General features: G+C 34.1%; 1 protein-coding gene and 1 pseudogene across 1 annotated transcript in view; one reads left to right on the top strand and one right to left on the bottom strand.

Annotated features, from left to right (window-relative positions):
- Positions 1 to 20,309, top strand: part of Ralyl (RALY RNA binding protein like) — a 641,793-nt gene that overhangs the window by 346,296 nt on the left and 275,188 nt on the right. Inside the window, exon 2 of the mRNA XM_048358653.1 lies at positions 2,218 to 2,496. Coding sequence (XP_048214610.1) covers positions 2,241 to 2,496 — 256 coding nt within the window. The 5' untranslated portion in view covers positions 2,218 to 2,240. The remainder of the gene's footprint in view (positions 1 to 2,217; positions 2,497 to 20,309) is intronic.
- On the bottom strand, positions 12,866 to 13,228 carry LOC125360837 (annotated as a pseudogene).

Genomic DNA, 20,309 nt, shown 5'->3' with positions numbered 1-20,309 from the left:
CCTATTATAGCTCCAAGTGGAAGTCCGTCTTCCAATTGCTGAATATACATGTAATAGAGACACAGATACTAAGTAGTACACTAGTAATCATGTAATAGAACATTTATAATTAAGTCAGGACTTGATTTTAGATAATGTTGTAATGATAATGTACCATAACAACAACAGAACTCTTTCATTATCCTATATAGTGATAGAAACTGACAAGTCAATCTCTGTGGGTAGATACTAGATACATGCAGACTTTTAGGGAGCTTAATTTTAGTTACTAATTAATTACAAGTGCATATTGGCAGACTGAAGTTAGTAATGAGAGTCATCCACTTGTGGTTAAAGAATGTTGTCAAATGTTTACTACCAGCGTTTAGAAGGATAACACAAAAGAGAGCTGTCCTTCAAATTAAACAGGCCTGATGACTACTGGCAAATATACACCATTGAAATGGATAAGCCATCAGTATGACATAGTCTATTTTAACTAGTATGTCTCTGTCTAGGAAAGAAAATGTCAACCATAATAACTGTTTAATCTTTGAGAATATCAAAAGTGTAGTATTTCCAAAAATATTTATCACAAAACAGAAAAAAGAAATTAATGATTTCTATGGAGTTTATTGCTGATCCTGGCCCATAATTGTAAGAAAAGGAATCTACACACTATGACATAAAGAAATGGACATTTTGTATACCTAGACCTTCTTTTATTTCTTGCATTTTCAAGTGTTTGTCTTAAGATATGCAACAGTTCAAACTGTAATATTTCATTTGTAATCCTAATTTAGATAATTTACAAAGAAATCATTTAAATATAGTTAAATTGAAACATTGCAAGGCAACATGCCCCTATTTCTAATCCTGTCTTATTCTTAATTTCCACATAAATGGCTTAATGTTTTCTTTATTAAATCAAGTTTCATTATAAGGAAATTTGTCCAATGCTGAGGGTCCATTTGAAGCAAAGCATTAATAACTTTACATGGAATAATGAACAGTATTCTTCAAAGCATTGCATGTTACCTGACTTCTCTTGAGTTCAGAAGTACCTTGTTTAAATGCATAGCATGTGAAAATTTAAACATATCCAATTTACATGCCTTTAAGACTTCTACCACCTTAATGCTTAATTTAGAAATGTCATTTAAAGTGATTCTTAAAAAATCAGATACACTTGTTATTTTTATAGACATATTTTTTAAAGACAGTCTTCATATAAACAAGCAATATCACTGACAAAGTATATCAATTAGCCAATGTTCAACAATGATCAACAATATCAGAAAATATAAACTTAGAAATGTTAGTTTTACTATAATTCTTTAAATCTATAGGTACTATAGTAGATAATGTCTGGAAAAATAAAGACAATAAATATTGTTAAATAGATTTTAGGACCTTGAGACTAAATCTCTACATGCTAGAACATTGGTAAGTTAAGTTTTATTAAGTACAATTATGTACAATTAAGCATTTTCTCCGGCTTAAGAAACATCTTTTAAAAGTATTAGAGGCCTGAAGGCAGCAAAGGAGATTTTAAATTAGGGATAAAATCTCAGCAGTTACCTGGCTTGCTAAGTTGCTGATCATTGAACAGTGGCTACACAATTTTTTCCTTTATATGTTTGTTTTAAACAGACACATATTGGTACAGTTAAATGGCATTTACAGATTTCTGGTAAAATCTCTCATTTTCAAACTTGTACAATTCTCATGTTAAATTTTCTAATTGAACTTCCAATGTTAATGCCTTATTTTTTTCTCTAACACAGCCCTTTGATGGAATCAATTCTGCTAAGGTTCTGATAATAAAACTAACACATATTCCTATTATACAAAATATAGAAATTACATGTTGGGATTTTTCTTTTCATTTATAGGGTAATGTGGTATATTTCTCAAATTAGGTTTTGGAACCCAAATATATTTAAAAGTAAAACAAGTACCAAATGTTTAGTTATCATACAGGACTTATACTGGATAACTAATTGATCGATTTATTTAAAATAATATTAAGTAATTTTGTGGATTTTTCTACTGCTCTTAGCCATGCAATGTGTACCGTTTATATTTCCAATGTTTCTTTTAGAAAATCTGAAATACTTAGAGATTGAGATTTTCCTGAGCACAATATTGAAAGCCTATTAAAAAGCCATTTATATCTACTGAATGCAATTATTTACTTTTTGATTATTTGTGTTTCTTTCTTGTTGTTTGTTTAAGGATTAAAACAAGCTAAGCCAACCATGACTGGCAAAACACAGACCAGCAATGTCACCAATAAGAATGATCCCAAGTCCATCAACTCCCGCGTTTTCATTGGCAATCTGAATACAGCCATTGTTAAGAAAGTTGATATTGAAGCCATTTTTTCAAAGTATGGAAAAATAGTGGGATGCTCGGTTCACAAAGGTTACGCATTTGTCCAGTACATGAGTGAGCGACATGCAAGAGCCGCAGTGGCTGGAGAAAATGCCAGGATCATTGCGGGCCAGCCACTTGGTAAGTAAATTTCATGCATTGCTGAAGATTCTCATGTCTAAATATGATGTCATTATTTCTATGCCAACAAGCATCACCACTTCTATTACTTCCTTAATCATGAAGTGTTTTCATAGTTATAACCCAAGTTTAGATATTGCTTTATAGGTAGGTGGTGTGCCTTTTATACAGACATGTAGACTTGAGACCCAAGATGTTTTGTAAAACATAGGATCTCAAGAAATCCTAGAAAAGGCAGGCTAATGATAAAATCCTATCATAGTTAACTTGATATGATATGTATCTTCCACAAAACAGCATGCTAACAAAAAACGACTTTGCTTGGTGTTTTCTCTTAGAGAATGTATCATTTATTTTATTTTGTGTTGTTAAAGGAAAAGAATAAAGTGAAAATAAATTTCCTGGAAGGAGTTTAACCTCACCTTATTAGCTAGAAATCTTGTATACTTTAAAAGTTTAGTCATGCCTAATTATCATATTGGTGCCTACTATCTAAAGAATAATACCACATTCTTTCCAAAAATAAAATAAAACTATAATCTTAAAACAAAAGAGAAAATATTTTATAATTTAATATTAAAGTTAAATTACTTCTAGCTATTTTGTTACATGGTGAAATTATCATCAATGTATCAATGATTTCCTAATTCATACCTCATATATTGTCCAGATTCTTTCTCCAAGATGACTATATAACTTCTTTTGAATATCCAATGGGTATCTTACAACAAAACTTAATACTTTCCCGTTTGACTATTAAACTCTCTCGCACAATGAGTAGAACTTAAATATATCTAATATATCAAACTAAAACTTAACTACTGATTTTGATACTTCCCTTCCCCCTATATTCTAAACATAATTCCATCATGAACTCTTCTTGTCACTATATCTCAGTATTGTCAACCACCTTTGCAATCTGCACTATAGGCCATCTCCTACTGTTCTCCAATGGAAAACCGGAAGTTCTTCCACCTATTTTCCAGGGATCTTTCGTAAGCACAAATTTGCCCCTCAACAACAAGAACGTGTTAGGAAATAAAGTTACATAAATAGTATAAATATTGTGTTATGAAATCATATAAAATGTAAATGTAAATATATATATAAACATATATATATATTACTGGACACTGTTATACATGCTTATAAACCCAGAAATCAGGTGGCTAAAGCAGGAGAATAGATTTCCAGTTCAGCTTGAGTGACCTAGAGACTTATTTTAAGTAAAAGTTCCATTTATTGTCTATGTACTGATTGCTATGAAACTGGAACCCCCTTTAAGAATTGCATTTAGTTATTACTGATTTTTTCTCAAAAGATTATAAATATAAGGTCATTTCAAGTATGATTCTCTTTTGAATGATTTTTAATTTTTCTGGAGTCTAATTTTGTAACACCACTCAGCTTATTGCTGTCTGATTTAGAAGAATGCAATGGAGAAAGAGAAATATCCACAGCAAAAAATTAGTGCTTCCCTCTCAATAAAACAATGAAGAAAAATGATGACATCAGATTGCTTTGCTTTGAGAGGCACAAATTTAAACTATGCCTCTAAGAAAATACCATTTCTCATTCTCAGGCCTTCCTGTTGGACTCTTTCTTCATTATGTCCACAGGAAAATCTCCAGAGCATGTAATTTAATCATACTTTGTGCCTAATTCCAAGTTAAAGACTTTATTCTTTCAGTTGAAATCTAGTTTCTCAGTTCTTCTGCCTAAGCTAAATGACTTTTTTCATACAAGGCAAGTGCTTTAGAATTTAACTAATAACTTCACTTTTCTGGTCAAATGTCTGAGTATACCCACCTTTTTCTTAAATGATATCACCAGAAATTCAAGCAAAAGCATGTCACCCAATAATTCTCTCTAGGAAGTTATTTCTTACCTCAGGTACAATTTTTCATTCCAAGCTGTATATTCACATTTGACTTTAAGTACTGTGTGTTTGTTTCATGATTCTGGATAAACCATTGATTTCCGTAAACCAATCATTTACTTTATAACTCTGAAGAGTCTTCATGTTTTGTGGCACTACATGGGTGCCCCCTAATGTGAAGTAAATTGGTTATGGGTAAAATAAGTGGTTGTCATCACACAAAATCAATATTAGCTTCATGTATCAGAGCCCAGCTAAACATTCTCCTCTCTCTTTACCATAGGAAGGAAATATTAAGAAAATCACACACTTGGTTAGTGCTTTACAGACATTTGCTGTATTTGCTCTTAAAAAGTTCTTATTAATGTATATCTTATGAAAATATTTTCATTATGTGTTTAAAAATCTTTCCATATAACTTAAAGATTAGTTTAAACATCAGTAGTACTAAAAACAATCCAACATCCCATTGAGTTCAGAATATTTTATGAAAATTACAGATATATCCTTAAAAATAAAAATAAATATTTTTGTAAACAAGTAATATAATTAATTGCTATAGGAGAATTAATTGCAAATAGGAGAACCACTGACAGGCTTAAGATAGAAGTAATTTGTTCAAATGTCATGTATTGAAAGAATCTCGCAGCAGTGATAGATGGGTTAGTATGACACAACACAGGAAACAGAGAAAACACATGCTAGGAGACTTCTCTTGCAGATGAAAAGGGCAAAAGGAATTAAAAATAGTGATAGGGCAGCTTTAACAACTAGCTGGCACCATGGGCAAGAAAGAGCAAGATGATTCAAAAATGAGTGATGTATTTCTGGATTTGGTTCTCTGTTGGATAGTTTTGCAAATCTTGAAAAGATTATTTTCTAAAGTGAAAAAGCTTTTGATATGAAGCAATAAGTTCAAAATTGAATACATATTATTACAATTAATGTGTATGCCTACTGATATCTAGATTTATGTGTTAGTAAAAATCTTACATACACAGCAAAGAAAACATGGCCAAGGTTATTGATTATGGAACATAAATATTTTTAAGCTTATAGAAATATATGTAGAGACAGAGATCATCATATTGACATCTGTGAAGAAATTTATGTTCCCATTAAAAAAAAACTTTCCTGAAAAGCCCTATTCAAAGGCTCAAATCAGGGGCTGGGAATATGGCCTAGTGGTACAGTGCTTGCCTCACATACATGAAGCCATGGGTTCTATTCCTCAGCACCATATATATAGAAAAAGCCAGAAGTGGTGCTGTGGCTCAAGTGATAGAGTGCTAGCCTTGAGCAAAAGGAAGCCAGGGACAATGCTCAGGCCCTGAGTTCAAGGCCCAGGACTGGCAACAACAACAAAAAATGGTTCAAATCAGAACCTTTTCTGGGTTCTCTGATGCTCACTTGCTGGGTGTCCTTTCTGACTTCAGATTTGGTCAGTTAACTGTGCTGCTTATTTTCATTTCGCTCCATTTTGCTTCCAGTGCGCAGTCTGGGCTTCCTTCTTAATCTGTTTCCATGTGGATGAAACCCATGTAAATACCAAGGCTACTGTGATCTCAGCTCCAGCTGTTGATCTGGCCACTTGTCCTTCACCCTTGACTCCCCATTACAGGTGCTCTTCAATAGTGACAGTATCTAGCAGGTAGATGCACTCATGCTCACTGGATGCTTTCATACCTGAGGGGGTCCATGCATTCACACTGCAGGTTCTGAAGACAGAGCTTATCACAGTCACAGTTAATGATAAAGGAATCAACAATTAGAAATACTTTGGGAGCAGTAGCTCCATCATAGAAAACAAGAACTCCTGGATGGATGTGCTAGCCACAGTGTTAGTGAATCTGGACATGCTGACCTAGCACATTAGGAGTCTCAGAAGGCTGCAAGTGAGGCAGACAGAAGAGACTGGACAAAAGTCGGCATCAGGCCCTGGAATCCAGGATTAAGCTACATTGCTTTTAGAACATGAATGGGGGGCTCTTGTGTGGACACTTCGTAGAAACATTGTAGTACGTGGAAGTTGTGAGAGCCTTAAGAGTTGGATCCTAGTAGGAAACAAGACTGGTCCCTTCTCGTACTCTGTTTTCCTATCTGTTTCATATGAATTCTCTGCCCTATCCATGTGTTTGCTGTGGTTCTTCACACTCTGCCCTTCGTCAGAGGTGGTGTAATGCTGGTGTCATGACATTGTGCTGCAAGTCTGATGTAGGTACCTTTGGTCAATTTATAATAGAATTATGAAAAGGTAAAATACAGCTTTTTTGGTTTAATTTGAAAATGAAAAAATGGAAGGATTACAGTTATATAAGTTAGGCAAAGAATGCATTTATTTTAGGAAATGTCACCCCTTCCCTCACTCTCTCCCAGTTTTCCCCTTCCATCCCATCCACAAATTGTATTATATAGCTCACTTTCAACATAGTGTCCAGTGAGTACTATTGCTGCATTTTTTACCCTTTGTCCCTCAATTTCTGTGCCTCCATTTGTATTCCTAAAGACATATTGACAAAGAAGATAAAAAGAAAACAAAAACAGATAAAAAGAAAAAATACCCTTGTTTCCATTTCCTGGAGATCATTTTGATAAGTATTATTTTGTATGATCCTTATGCACATAAGCATCGTGCCTTCTTGGTCCATTCCTAAGAATGTCTTCCTTTTATCTCATTTTGTGTGAATGCCTAGAGACCTGTACAATCTATTATGTCCCAGTGTATTTTACATCTGGCTTAGGCATATGAGAGAGAGCGTGTACCATTTTCCTCTCTGAGCTTGGCTTACCTCACTTAACATGACTTGTTTCAGCTCTGTCCATTTCTCTGCAAATGACATAATATTATTCTTTCTAAAGGGTGGGTAAAATCCCATTGTGTTTAGATACCACATGCTTTGAATTGACTCATTTATCCTAGTACATATAGACTGTTTCTACAACTTGGCTATTATGAGTAGTGCAGCAATGAACATGGATATACAAGTACCTTTACATGGCTTGTGTATCCTAGCTTGTGATGTTCTTGGTAGATGGTCAGGGGTGGTATGGATGGGTCATAAGGAAGATCTGTGTTGAGGCTTTTGAGGAACCTCCAGAATGCTGTCCAGAGTAGTTATATTAGTGTAAATTCCCACCAACAATGGAATAGGGTTCCTTTCCCCACTTCTGCATCAACATTTATTGTTATTCAAATTCACAATATTGACCAATTTAACTGGAGTGAGATAGAACCTCAGAATTGTTTTGATTTGCATTTCATTTATAGTCAAGGATGATGAGCATTTCCTCATGTGATTATTTGCCATTCTTACCTGTCTTCTGAGAAGTCGCTCCTTAACCTTTTTGCCCATTTAATGATTGGTTCATTGGTTTGGGAGGGATTAGTTTCTTGAGCTCCTTGTGTATTTTGGGTGTTAGGCCTTTGTTTTTTTCCTCCCGGTCTGTTGGCTGTCTGTCTAATTTAGTAGCTATGTCCTTCACTGTGCAGAAACTTTTTAGTTTGATTTAATCCTATTGACAAATTAAATTAAACTAAATCAAACTTCTGCTGTGTTCCTGGGATTCTTTTCAAAAAGTTTCTGCCTATGCATATGAGATCTACTGTTTCTCCTACTCTCTCTTGCAGTAGTTTCAGGCCTGATGTTGAGATCTTTGATTGACTTTGAGTTGATATTTGTGCAGGGTGATAAACAGGGTTCTCTGCACATGGAGACCCATTTTGCTTTTTTTCCCCATTGTTTATCTTTGGTGTCCCTATCAAATATCACATTACTGTTACTTATAGGGATTTTTTTTTAATGAACACATGCATTTTGTTCTAGCAACTCTATTACAAAGATTTGTCACTGATGTATCCATTAATATACTCACGCATTCTTTTTGTATGCTATATTATTTTGATGTTATTTTCTTCTTTATTGTCAAAGTGAAGTACAGACGGGTTACAGTTTCATATGTAAGGCAAGTACATTGCTTATCCAACTTGTTACCTATTTCCTCATTTTCCCCCTTCTCCCCCCTCCCCAGACCCCTCCCCCCACCCCATGAGTTGTAAGGTTGGTTTACACCAATTGGTTTTGTAAGTATCGCTATTGCAATGGTTTGTCTTTTTATCCCTCATCTCTCATTTTTGGTATTCTTTCGCTTCCCTAGTTCCAGTATATGTTTATCACTATCCAGGGTATAAGATCAGTTACAGAAATAGGAGTAAAACCATAGGAAGGGAATACGAGAGAATAATAGGTACGGTTTCACATGGTATGTTGAAAATAACTTCAGCAATGATATACCATTTATTTCCATAACATGGTGTTCATTTCACTTAGCATTATCATATGTATTCATACAGGCATAGCTATTGAGCTATTGTGCTCTTCTGCTATGTCAATCCTAGAGATGTACTAATTATTCCCTATGAGAGAAACCATAGTTGTTTATGTTTCTTCAGGTCTGGGTCATTTCACTAAGTATGATTTTTTTCCAAGTCCTTCCATTTCCCTATGAATGGGACAGTATCATTCTTTCTGACAGAGGCATAGAATTCCATTGTGTATAAGTACCACATTTTCTTTTTTTTTTTTTTTTTTGTAAGTGTTGTATTCTTTTTTTTTTTAATTTTTTTTTATTATTAATTAAGCAAAAAAAATTTTTTTACAAGGTGTTGTGCACCGAGGGTACAGTTACATAGTAGGGCAGTGTGTACATTTCTTGTGATATCTTACAACCTGTTTTTCCATCCCTTGTCTAGGTCAGGTAGACCCATATGCAATTTACAATGTATCAAGCACATATACAGTGTTCACAGACTTGGTCTCTACTGTCTCTCCATCTCCCTTTGTTAACAGTCATATATCAGGGAGATCATGCCCCTTTGTTTTCTGTGTTCTAGGCTTGTCTCGCTCAACATTATTTGTTCGAGTTCTGACCATTTCCCTGCGAATAACAATATTTCACCATTCCTAATCGCTATGTAGTATTCCATTGTGTATAAGTACCATATTTTTTGGATCCATTCATCTGTGGAGGGGCATCTGGGTTGTTTCCACATTTTGGCTATTGTGAATTGTGCCGCAATAAACATGGAAGTACAAATGTCCTTTTGATATCTTGGGTTTTGCTGTTTAGGATAGATGCCTAGGAGTGGTATGGCTGGGTCATAGGGTAGGACTATATTGAGCTTTTTGAGAAACCTCCATACTGTTCTCCAAAGTGGTTGTACTAATTTGCACTCCCACCAACAATGGAGAAGGGTTCCTCTTTCCCCACAGCCCCTCCAGCATTTGTTGTTTCCTGAGTTCAGAGTATAGGCCATTCTAACTGGGGTGAGGTGGTATCTCAGGGTTGTTTTTATTTGCATTTCCTTTACTAGCAGGGATGTTGAGCATTTCCTCATGTGTTTCTTTGCCATTTTTATATCTTCTCTTGTGAAGTCTCTCTTTAGCTCTTTTGCCCATTTCCTAATAGGTTTATTGGGCTTGGAGGGGCTTAGTTTTTTGAGTTCTCTGTAGATGACAGATATCAGGCCTTTGTCTGTTGCTGTGCTGGTAAATATCCTTTCCCATATCGTTGGCTGTCTTTCTATTTTGGTGGCTATGACCTTAGCTGTGCAGAAACTTTTTAATTTGTAGTAGTCCCATTTGTTGAGTCTTTCCCCTATTTGTTGTGCCCCTGGGACTCTATTCAGGAAGTTCCTTCCTGTGCCTATAAGTTCTAGTGTCTTTCCTACTCTGTCCTTCAGTAGTTTCAAGGATTCAGGTCTGATGTTGAGGTCCTTGATCCATTTTGAGTTGATCTTGGTGCATGGTGATAGGCTTGGGTCTACTTTGAGTTTTCTGCATATGGCTGCCCAGTTCTCCCAGCACCAGTAGTTGAAGAGGCTATGTTTATTCCATTGTATGTCTTTAGCTCCTTTGTCGAATATCAGTTGGCTGTAAGAGTGCGGTTTTATTTCTGGGTCTTCAATTCTAATCCACTGGTCTTCCGATCTGTTTTTATACCAATACCATGCTGTTTTTGTTATGATAGTACCACATTTTCTTGATCCACTCATCTGCTGAGGAGCATCTAGGTTGGTTTCATATTTTAGCAATGACAAATTGTGCTGTGATGAACATGGTTGTGCCGGTGGGTTTTGTGTTTTCTTGCTTATAATCTTTTGGGTAGATGCCCCAAAATGAGACTTCTGTGTCATAGGGAAGCTCTATGTTTATCCTTCTGAGAAACATCTGCTCTGCTTTCCAGAGTGATTGAACAAGTTTGCATTCCCACCAACAATATTGTAGGGTTCCCTTTTGGCCACATCCCCTCCAGCATTTGTTATTATTAGTTTTTCTGATAATGGATATTCTCATTGGGGTGAGGTGGAATCTCAGTGTTGTTTTGATTTGCATTTCTTTTATGGCCAGTGATGTAGAGCACTACTTCATGTGCCTCTTGGCCATTCTCATTCCCTAAATAAAACTCAAGGTTATTTGAGCAAAAAATGGGAAGACTACAGCCTCTCAATACTTATAGGGCTTTATTTTTGGGCCTTTTAGTCTGTTCCATTGATCTTTGGCTCTATTTCTGTGACAACACAAAGATGTTTTTGTTATTACAGCTCTGTAGTAGAGCCTGAGGTCTGGGATCATGATACCATCAGCATTACTTTTATCCTTAGAATTGCTTTAGCTATTTGGGGTCATTTATTGGTCCATTCCAATGTTTCTACTGTTTTCTCTACCTCAGTAAAGAACTTAATTGGGATTTTGATGAGAATTTCATTAAATTTGTAGATTGCTTTTGGCAGCATGACCTTTTTTTTTTTTTTTTAACAATATTCATTCTACCTATACATAAACATGGAAGGTGTTTTTGTTTCCTGATGTCATCTTTGATTTCATTCTTCACTTTGAAGGTCTTTTGCTCCTTTGGTTAGGTTTATTCCTAGATGTTTTAGGTTATTCTGAATTAAATTGTTTTCCTAATAACCCTGTCTCTCTGTTGTTGGTATACAGAAAGGCTCTGCTTTTTGTGGGTTAATTTTGTTTCCTTCTACTTTGACAAAATTATACATAAGCTATTGTCAAACCCACAATAGAGTTCTCTTCAGTGGGTTGTCTATCTGTGCTTAGTTCACAAATGATGGTAGAAGCATTCACTACTGCCACTACAGCTCTTTTAAATAAAACCATCTCATTTTGGTGTTACTTAGTAATTTAAGAAGTTCCTTTGCTCAGATTAAGTAGAAATAATAAAAAGGCAAGGTACCCTCTGAACAATTCTTCATTGAGGTTTAGCTTGAACCCAAGGGAAATACACCAAGGCACAAGGTTCTTAGCTGCTCTTTTAAGTATGCAAGGATAAATCTTATGTCCTGAAAGGTGGGGTTGCAAATGAACATTGCTTAGTGTTGCACAAAATTCCAGGAAGTGTGCATATATCCTATCAGTTCCTTGCTCTCAATACAGACATTTGCACTTAACATAGAGTTCTCTTCAGTGACTTCTCTTATCTGTTCTTGGTTCATAAATGATGGTAGAGGCATTCACTAGTGCCACTACAAGAAGATCATACTATACCCATCATGTTCAGACAGCTTGTGAGAAAAATCAGCAGTTCTTGAATCACTATCATTGATGGAAATAATTTTTGAAAGAAGTTTGTATCAAGAGAGTCAGGAGAGCAGGAGTTTTTCCAATTTCTCTAACTATAATCTCCCAAACTCTGACTTAAATATTTTTTGATAAAGCAGCCATAGATATTTTATTATAATAACAGAAAACAGACTGGTGCTCTTGTCCTTCCTAAATTTTCTGAATGAGTTCAATATTTTCTTAACTGTAGGCTCCATAAGTTACCATTACTAGGTCAATTATAATTTCTAAGGCCATATGTTGAAATATTTTATATAAATTTGTAATTTATGAAAATGTATATCTCAGTACTAACATATTTTCTCAAAGACATAATTTTCTTTCTAAATCAATGTCATCTGCCCACTAAATCACTTCCATTTGAATAGCAAAAGAAAATTAAGCTTGCCAATTTTCTTTTTTTCCCCGCTTTTATTTTATTTTATTTCATTTTATTTTTATTTTTATTTTTATTTTATTTTATTTTTATTTTTATTTATGTTTTGAGTATTCAGTGTTGAAATATATTTTAAAAAATTCTTTAAGTAGTTGTACAAAGGAGTTGCCATTCAACAGGGCAGTTTATGAATACAATGCCTCTTGAGTAATGTCATGTTTTTTAACTTCTCACCTACCTCAACCTCACTCCTTACCCCACTATTCTTAATTTTAGATTATGTATTGAATTTTTTGCCATTTAATTAAGCACTCTATGTATACAATGCATCTTGATATGTCATCCTTTCAACATTTGCTGCCCTTCTAGCCATCCCTTCCCTTACTTTTCTCCATTTGGTGGCTTGTACAATGCATTCTTGCCTGCATTAATTTAATAAAGTTCTATTTTTCCACATGTACAGCTGGTTGGGTCTATTCATGCATCTTCACCAACATCTGGTGTCTTCTACGTTAGTATTTTTAGCATAAATTATTTCACCTCTGTGCTTTGAAACTAATTTGCTAAGTCCTCTACTAAGGAGCTTATGAAGGGCTACCCTGGCCAGGGGTCATGAATCTTCAGCCTCTCAAAAACCATAGCAGAGTTAGGAGCCTACAGTTTAGAACTCCTTTACAGAATGTGTTGTAGGTGGCTTTGTATAACAGGACTAGATGGTTGAGCTTGTCCTGAACTTTGCATTTGGACCACTTATTGCCTTGTTTCTAGACGTGTTTATGGGGTCCTTGTCTTCACCAGTTTCCCAACATCTTTCTTCTTGTTGTCATACTCTGGCAGCATTGTGAAGCCTGGAGAGAGTAGCTGTCAACCACTGCAGCCTCATGAAGATATCAGATAGAAAGAATGTTTGCTATCTTGCACTCCCCTTTAGTTTTTATTTCTAGCTATTTTTTATTTCTTTGTTGTCAAAATGTCCCTCTCCCTGCCATGAGTTGTACAATTGATTTACACCATATAGATTTATAAGTATTGCTCTTTTTATCCTTTGTCTCTCAATTTTGGTATTCCCTTTCCCTTCCTTAGTTCCAGTACATGTATATACAATATCCAGGGTACCAAAATCAGTTACCATGATATCAGGGGTAAAACCACAGGAAACAAATACAAAAGAAGAAGAAGAAAAAGGGCATTATTTCACATATCATGTTGAAAATAACAAGAACAATGATATACCATGTGTTTCCGTAACTTGGTGTTCATTTCACTTAGCATCATCTTATGTGTTCATATGTGCAAAGCTATTGAGCTATTGTGATCTTCTGCTAGAACAATCCTAGACATTTCATTGTTTGTCTTTATAAGATCATGCCCATTGGTCGAAGCGTTCCACAAACTAATTGCAAGTTAATCATTGCAGGGCTGGTCAGTAGGGTTTATCCAATTGATTATAATGTGTCTAAATTTTTTAAATAAGGAATTCTATATGTCTAGTTGCATTATAAAGTGATCTACATATTTCATGAGAAACATCTTTCACAAAATGCAATCATTACCAAATTCTGATTTGGAGACATTTAAATAAGAATACATTTTTACATCTCTTTAAAATTTTTATAAAATTAGATATAATTTTGAAACCTGCTGTTATTTGAAAAGTATAACGCGCCGAGTAAAACACACTGCCCAGAAATAGGAGCTTAATATTTGGGAAGTTTTTTAGCTTCAATTTCTTGAATCTATAACTCTTATTATATTAACATAAAAGTCTATAAAAACACATAAACAAGTGAACCTGTTTATAGAACTTGAGCTAGTTCTGAGGTCTGTGTGTATACTTTATTGACATGATAAGTACATTATTGAAAGTAAAGTTTTGTTTCAGGAGATTACTTCTTTTAAAAGTATAAAACATATAAGTTCATAATCTAATTAGGGTAATAACTTTGCCTTGGATCAGACTTCTGTATTTATTAACAAAGATTAATTAAGCAAAACCAAAATGCTTATTTCCTAAGTTGTGAAGAATGCCTCTAATTCTTTTATCTAGCAAGCAAGAGGTCCTGAGTTCAAATCCCATACTGCAAAACAAACTAAGGAAAAAAGAGAGAAAAAAAGTGAGCCCTAATAGAATTTTGCACCCTGTACGCTTTTGATTTTTCAGAATACTTTCTATACCACAGTTTTAAAAGAGTACCTCTTTTCTTGACAGTGTAATGAAATAGAGAATGGTAGGACCTTTTTAAGAATAATTATTACATTGTTACCAGAATTTCTTAAAGACTGAAGAAAAACAATGAATAGAATCTAACAATACTGATGATTATGAAAATCCTTGTGAGAGTTAAAATCTATCTCTAGTCACCTAGTTAATTAATAACCAAATTTAAACTTAAGAAGATGAAGAATACTTACATATCTGTAGTTAACATCACATTAAATTTGGATTGTAAGTTTTGATAATAGTGAACATATTTATTATGGCTTTAATCTAACTCTTGTAAACAAAAAGTTTTCCCTTAGAAGACATTATGTGAAAAGTAAGAGAATATTTTAACAATGTTTAATATAGACTGCTCATTTTAGGAACAGTCACAGAAAATATTATTTTGTACCAAAATAGCATTCCCAGGCTAGACTGATTTTAAATCAGTGCCAATTTTATCTATCTACTCATTATACTGGCTTGATTACATTCACAATATGAATAAGCATTTGTAATTTATTTTTAGATCATTTCACTGTTACAATGTTTGAAAAATGATCATGTATGAGCTTTAGAAATCAACTGTTAATAGTAGGAGGGACAAAGCACATACACAAAAAAAACACATTAACTATAGAAAACATTCTTGTTCAAAAACACAGATTCTGTCTTTCTGAGTTTCCATTACTGAGACAACATTCCCAGGAAAAATCAACAACAAACAAAAGAACACGGAGTTACTTGGCTCATCATTTCAGAGGCTTCTGCCCTTAGGCTCTATTGCCCTGAGCCTCTGAGAGTCAGAACATCATGGCAAGAGGAAAACTGATCACTGCTTTCTGCCTGGTGGCTGGGAAACAGGAAGAAATGAGAGAGATACACACAGAGGGAGAGGAGAAAGAGAAAGGGCGAAAAAAGGAGAAGAGAATAAGAAAGGGAGGGAGAGGGGGAGGGACTGGAAGAGGAAAAGAGAGAGAAAGAAGCTGGGATAACTGTGACCTATATCCAACCACTAGGCTCAATCTCCTGAACTGTTCAGCTCCCAATGTCCTGTTTTATGATGTATAATAGAATCAGTCACTGCTCCAAATAACCGATTAGCACAAGTGACTATAAATTTGCTGTCATGGTCTCTCAAGAGGAGGAGATCTTTAAAATTACTGTTGAGGAAGGTGCATGAGAACATTGAAAGGTGTGACATTGATCAAAATGCATAGTACTTATAAACTGGCAACTTTTTGTACAACTATTCAAAGATAACACTGTATTGTAGAAATAAAATTACTGTTGAACGAGTGAAAATGGAAAAGTAATTCTGGGTGTGTATGTGTATGTGTGAAGCATTTTCCTATTATACAATGCCATCAATCTTATCTCCCTCTACTCGTTCCACAAGCTATCATCTCCCATGGAAAAAAGATTGCGCCAAAAAAAAATCCTTTTATATTTGTCACTTACTACTAGACTTATTATTATGGTCTTCTTTATAAGATGTGACCTGAAATATGCATATTATTTCCATTCTTTGTGGATATATGCATTCATTTATACATTTACCAATTATTAATTTCAAATCAGCAGGACATCAGCAAATAGCAAGGTCTTCCAATAAAGAGGGTATTTGGATTTATCCCATTTGCTGGAAGCACTTTGCTGACTGTTTTAGATTTGTTTATTTATATTGTATAATTCCCTGTCCTTAAGTAGCATAGTGTCTGTACATTTTTTAATTTCTGATGAACTGTGAATAGCAAAATGCACTACATTTTAAAGTACTGCTGCATTACAATTATTACTCTTGATTTTTGAAGCCTATACCATGTGTTGTAGAATATGAGAATCATTTCTACTTTCAAGCAGCAAGGTAACAATGTATCTAAATATTAGGAAATGTCTCCTAGAATGCAACTATCACTCCCACTTAGAAAGTTATTATTTGAGATTAATAAGATCAAAATATAATAATAAAGTACATTTGTTTTCTGCAATGTCACAAGTTTTAGATAAAATAACTATAAAACCACAATTTTAAGTTATTTTGAAAACTCAATCTCTTACAAAGGTAAGACTTTAATTGTACAGAAAATAAAATTCAAAATAAACATACAGAAATTCCATTGTATTTATGACTCCAGCATACCATTTATATCACCAGTTTGTTTTAATTCTTAATAAGATTATGGCTTATATCTGAAGATGAAACTTGGAAGCACCCTGATGGGAAAATTCCATTAAATTTCATTTCCAATAAAACCTAGAGAAAATCAAAGCCAGAATATAAGATCTCACGTACACACAACAAAAAACAAAGAATCAGAACAATTTGATCTATTTGTATATGGCTATTGTGTCTACAAATACAAAACTAAAGCTTAACTTTTTTAATATTTAAAATTTAATTTTGGCTGGGAATATGGGCTAGTGGCAAGAGAGTTTGCCTCCTATATACATGAAGCCCTGGGTTCAATTCCCCAGCACCACATATATAGAAAACGGCCAGAGGTGGCGCTGTGGCTCAAGTGACAGAGTACTAAGCTTGATCAAAATGAAGCCAGGGACAGTGCTCAGGCCCTGAGTCGAAGGCCCAGGAGTGGCAAAACAAAAAAAAAAAAGGAAGTTTAAAATTTAATTTTATTGTCAAGGTCATATACAGAGGGATTACAGTTACATATGTACATTTCTTGTCAAACTTGTTACCACCTCCCTCACTTTTCTCCCACTTTTGCTCTCCTCCAACTCCCCTCCCAAATTGTACAGTTTATTTCCAACATATTATCTTATGAGTATCGCTGTTCCATTGGGTCACACTTTATCCTTTGTCTCAACATTTTGGTGTTTCCCTTCCCTTCCCTAATTTAGATATATGTATACACAATAACCAGAGTACCAAAATCAAATACATGACAACTGTTTGTATATTTAAGTAATTGCCTTCTGGTGGTGTGACTTCTTGCCCATTTGAATCCTTCTATTCACATATGTCTGAACACCACAAAAAATTAACCAGTAAAATCCCTCATAAAAGTGTTAAGTAAGAAATACTGTGCTCCCTGGATATTGTATATACATGTATTGAAACTAGGGAAGGGAAAGGGAATATCAAAATCAAGAGACAAAGGATAAAAAGACAAACCAATGCAACAGCAATACTTACAAAACTATATGATGTAAACCAACTGCACAACTCATGGGCAGAGGAGGGGAATGGGGAGAGGGGAGTCAGGGGGTTTGGAGAATGAGGGAGAAGGTAACAAGTTGGATAATTAAATGTACTCACTGCCTTATGTATGAAACTTTAACCCCTCTGTACATCACTCTAAAAATAAAGAAATGAAAAAGGAGTTCTGAGATTAGTCAATCTCTGCATCTTCAAATATATACCATTCTAAAATATCCCTCAGATTTTGTTTAAAAATCAAGAATGGTAGCAGCATCTCTAGTTGATGTCTTCCAAAATGCATAGGCTCTATCTTGCATCCATCCTATTCTTAATGAGCACTGTTCTTCTACATAAGACCTCAGGTACAAATTAGATACAGTGTCTGAACCTGTAGTAAGGATAGATTGACCCAGGGCCTATAGTAAAATGACAAAAACAGATAATCAATTTCAACAATATATGATGTAATAGCTGCCTAATCACTTAATAAGCAATGCCTTTAGAAATATACACTTTCTATAACAATATTGCCTTTGTCTTGATGATAAATAAGCAAAAATGTTAGCATTTACCTCACTGCATTACAATCATGTCCCAATATGATAATGTAACAAGGTTTTTACTTCCCAAGAGATACATTAAGGATTAACCTTTAATCTAACTTTGACAGTAGTTTCAATGAACAAATGAAAATAGCTGAATAAGTAAATCTTTGGGTTTTTTAAACTTTGAAATTATTAGCTATTCTAACCTCTATCTACTAATCAACTCTTCAGTAAAGCTTCAAACTTTGTACATAGTATTTTCTAATAGATTTTTATGTTACACAGCCATTCTCATTGGTTATCAAATTTAGAATGGTATGTATATATGGTCATTGTATTTACAAGTCTGTGGAAGGTCGTGAATTGTATAAAATTAATAAAATTGCAAATTCTCACAGCACAAAAATCACTTTGTTTCCTCCTCCACAGTTAATGCAAATAGGCAGGAAATGCATATTGGTAGCTCATAATAGTGACATTCTTATATTTGTAGGCCATTTTCCCTAACCAACGTTTTAAAGAATTTTAATACCTATTCTACTAATTTTTAAATTGTCTTTCCAACACTCTTCATGGAAACCAGGGAGTAAACTGAATGAAATAAATCCATTTTCCCAGTAAAAAATCCTAAAGTATACTGAATGTTAAGTTGAATATATTTTTCATAAGAACAAACATCTCATCACTACTTGCTAACATTTTCCTAAACTGCAGCAAATTTTTCTTAGTTATACTATCCAAAAAAATACACATACTGGCTGGTAATAATTTAAGAAGTCTTCAACCACATTCTTTACTGACATCAGCTAATAAGTGTTAAAAAAAAAACCCACTACTCTGTAGACTGTAAAGTACAACACACATCTCATGTTTTCAGTAATTAAACAGAGCTATTTAAAATGCTGTAAACAACTGCTAATTAGTAAACTTCTACGATAGGATGAATTACAGAACCAATGGTCTGTCAGTCAGGGAAATGAATGGCCCCTTGCATGATTAAAAGCCTGAATACTTCGATTTATGCTTGTAAAATTGGCTATTTGACTTGATCATTGGACCTAAATTATGGAGAGCAGTAGTAGAGATTGTTAGGAAATTTTTGCCAAGATAAGAAATCCTCAAGCATCATTTAGAAAGATCTTACTAGCTCTAATAAACTTATTTACTTCCTAGAACATGTTGGGCACAACAGTAGGTAAAATACCCATCTTCAAGATATCCTTTAACCCAAATGACTTGTGAACTGATTTTCCAATCGTATGCTACCTTGAGTATCCTTACAATACTACTTGTGGAGTTGTGTTCAATGCACACCAACATGTATGACAATATCAGAGATATGAAAATATGATTTCCCACCATTATGAAGTGAGATAAAATAGGTAGCAAAATAATGCTGACTGCCATTGGAGAATATTCTAACCCTGGAACAAAAGAGCTATGCCTAAAAGTAACACACAAATTAAAATGGAGAATATAAATAAAAAACTAACATACTTTAAAAACTGGTAATACCAATCAAATAATAATAAAGGACTAAGAATTTCTGGGAAATTGTGAAATAAAACATGTATCTCTAAAACAATACAGTAAGTAGAAATCTTGACTCAAAATATTATGTATTGCACAACATTAAGTACTATAGAAATTTGTTAAAAGGAAAAAATATTTTTAAAGTGTTTGAAGAACGTTATTTAGAAAAAAAGGTAGACTTTAATTTAGCCATTAGTTCATTCAAAATTAGTGCCAAAACTTTTGAATATTAATTATCAAGTGAATTTTAGGTGCTGTAATTCTTAAGTTTAATTTCACTAGAACATTAAAATGAAAATTATACCTTCAGTCGGAAATGCAACATATATCCTATGAATTTATGAAAACTGAGGGAATACATGGTTTGGGAGAGATGGGTAAAAGTGTTGAAGAGGGTGACAATGATGAAGATGCCTGAGACACTGGTGACTGACCCCTTCTTGCATTTTAATAAATAGTCTGTTCATATAATGAACCCAT

This window comes from Perognathus longimembris, chromosome 12 (genome assembly GCF_023159225.1).
Source record: "Perognathus longimembris pacificus isolate PPM17 chromosome 12, ASM2315922v1, whole genome shotgun sequence".
Taxonomy (NCBI): Eukaryota; Metazoa; Chordata; class Mammalia; order Rodentia; family Heteromyidae; genus Perognathus; species Perognathus longimembris.
This window is presented reverse-complemented; position numbering and strand designations above follow the sequence as displayed.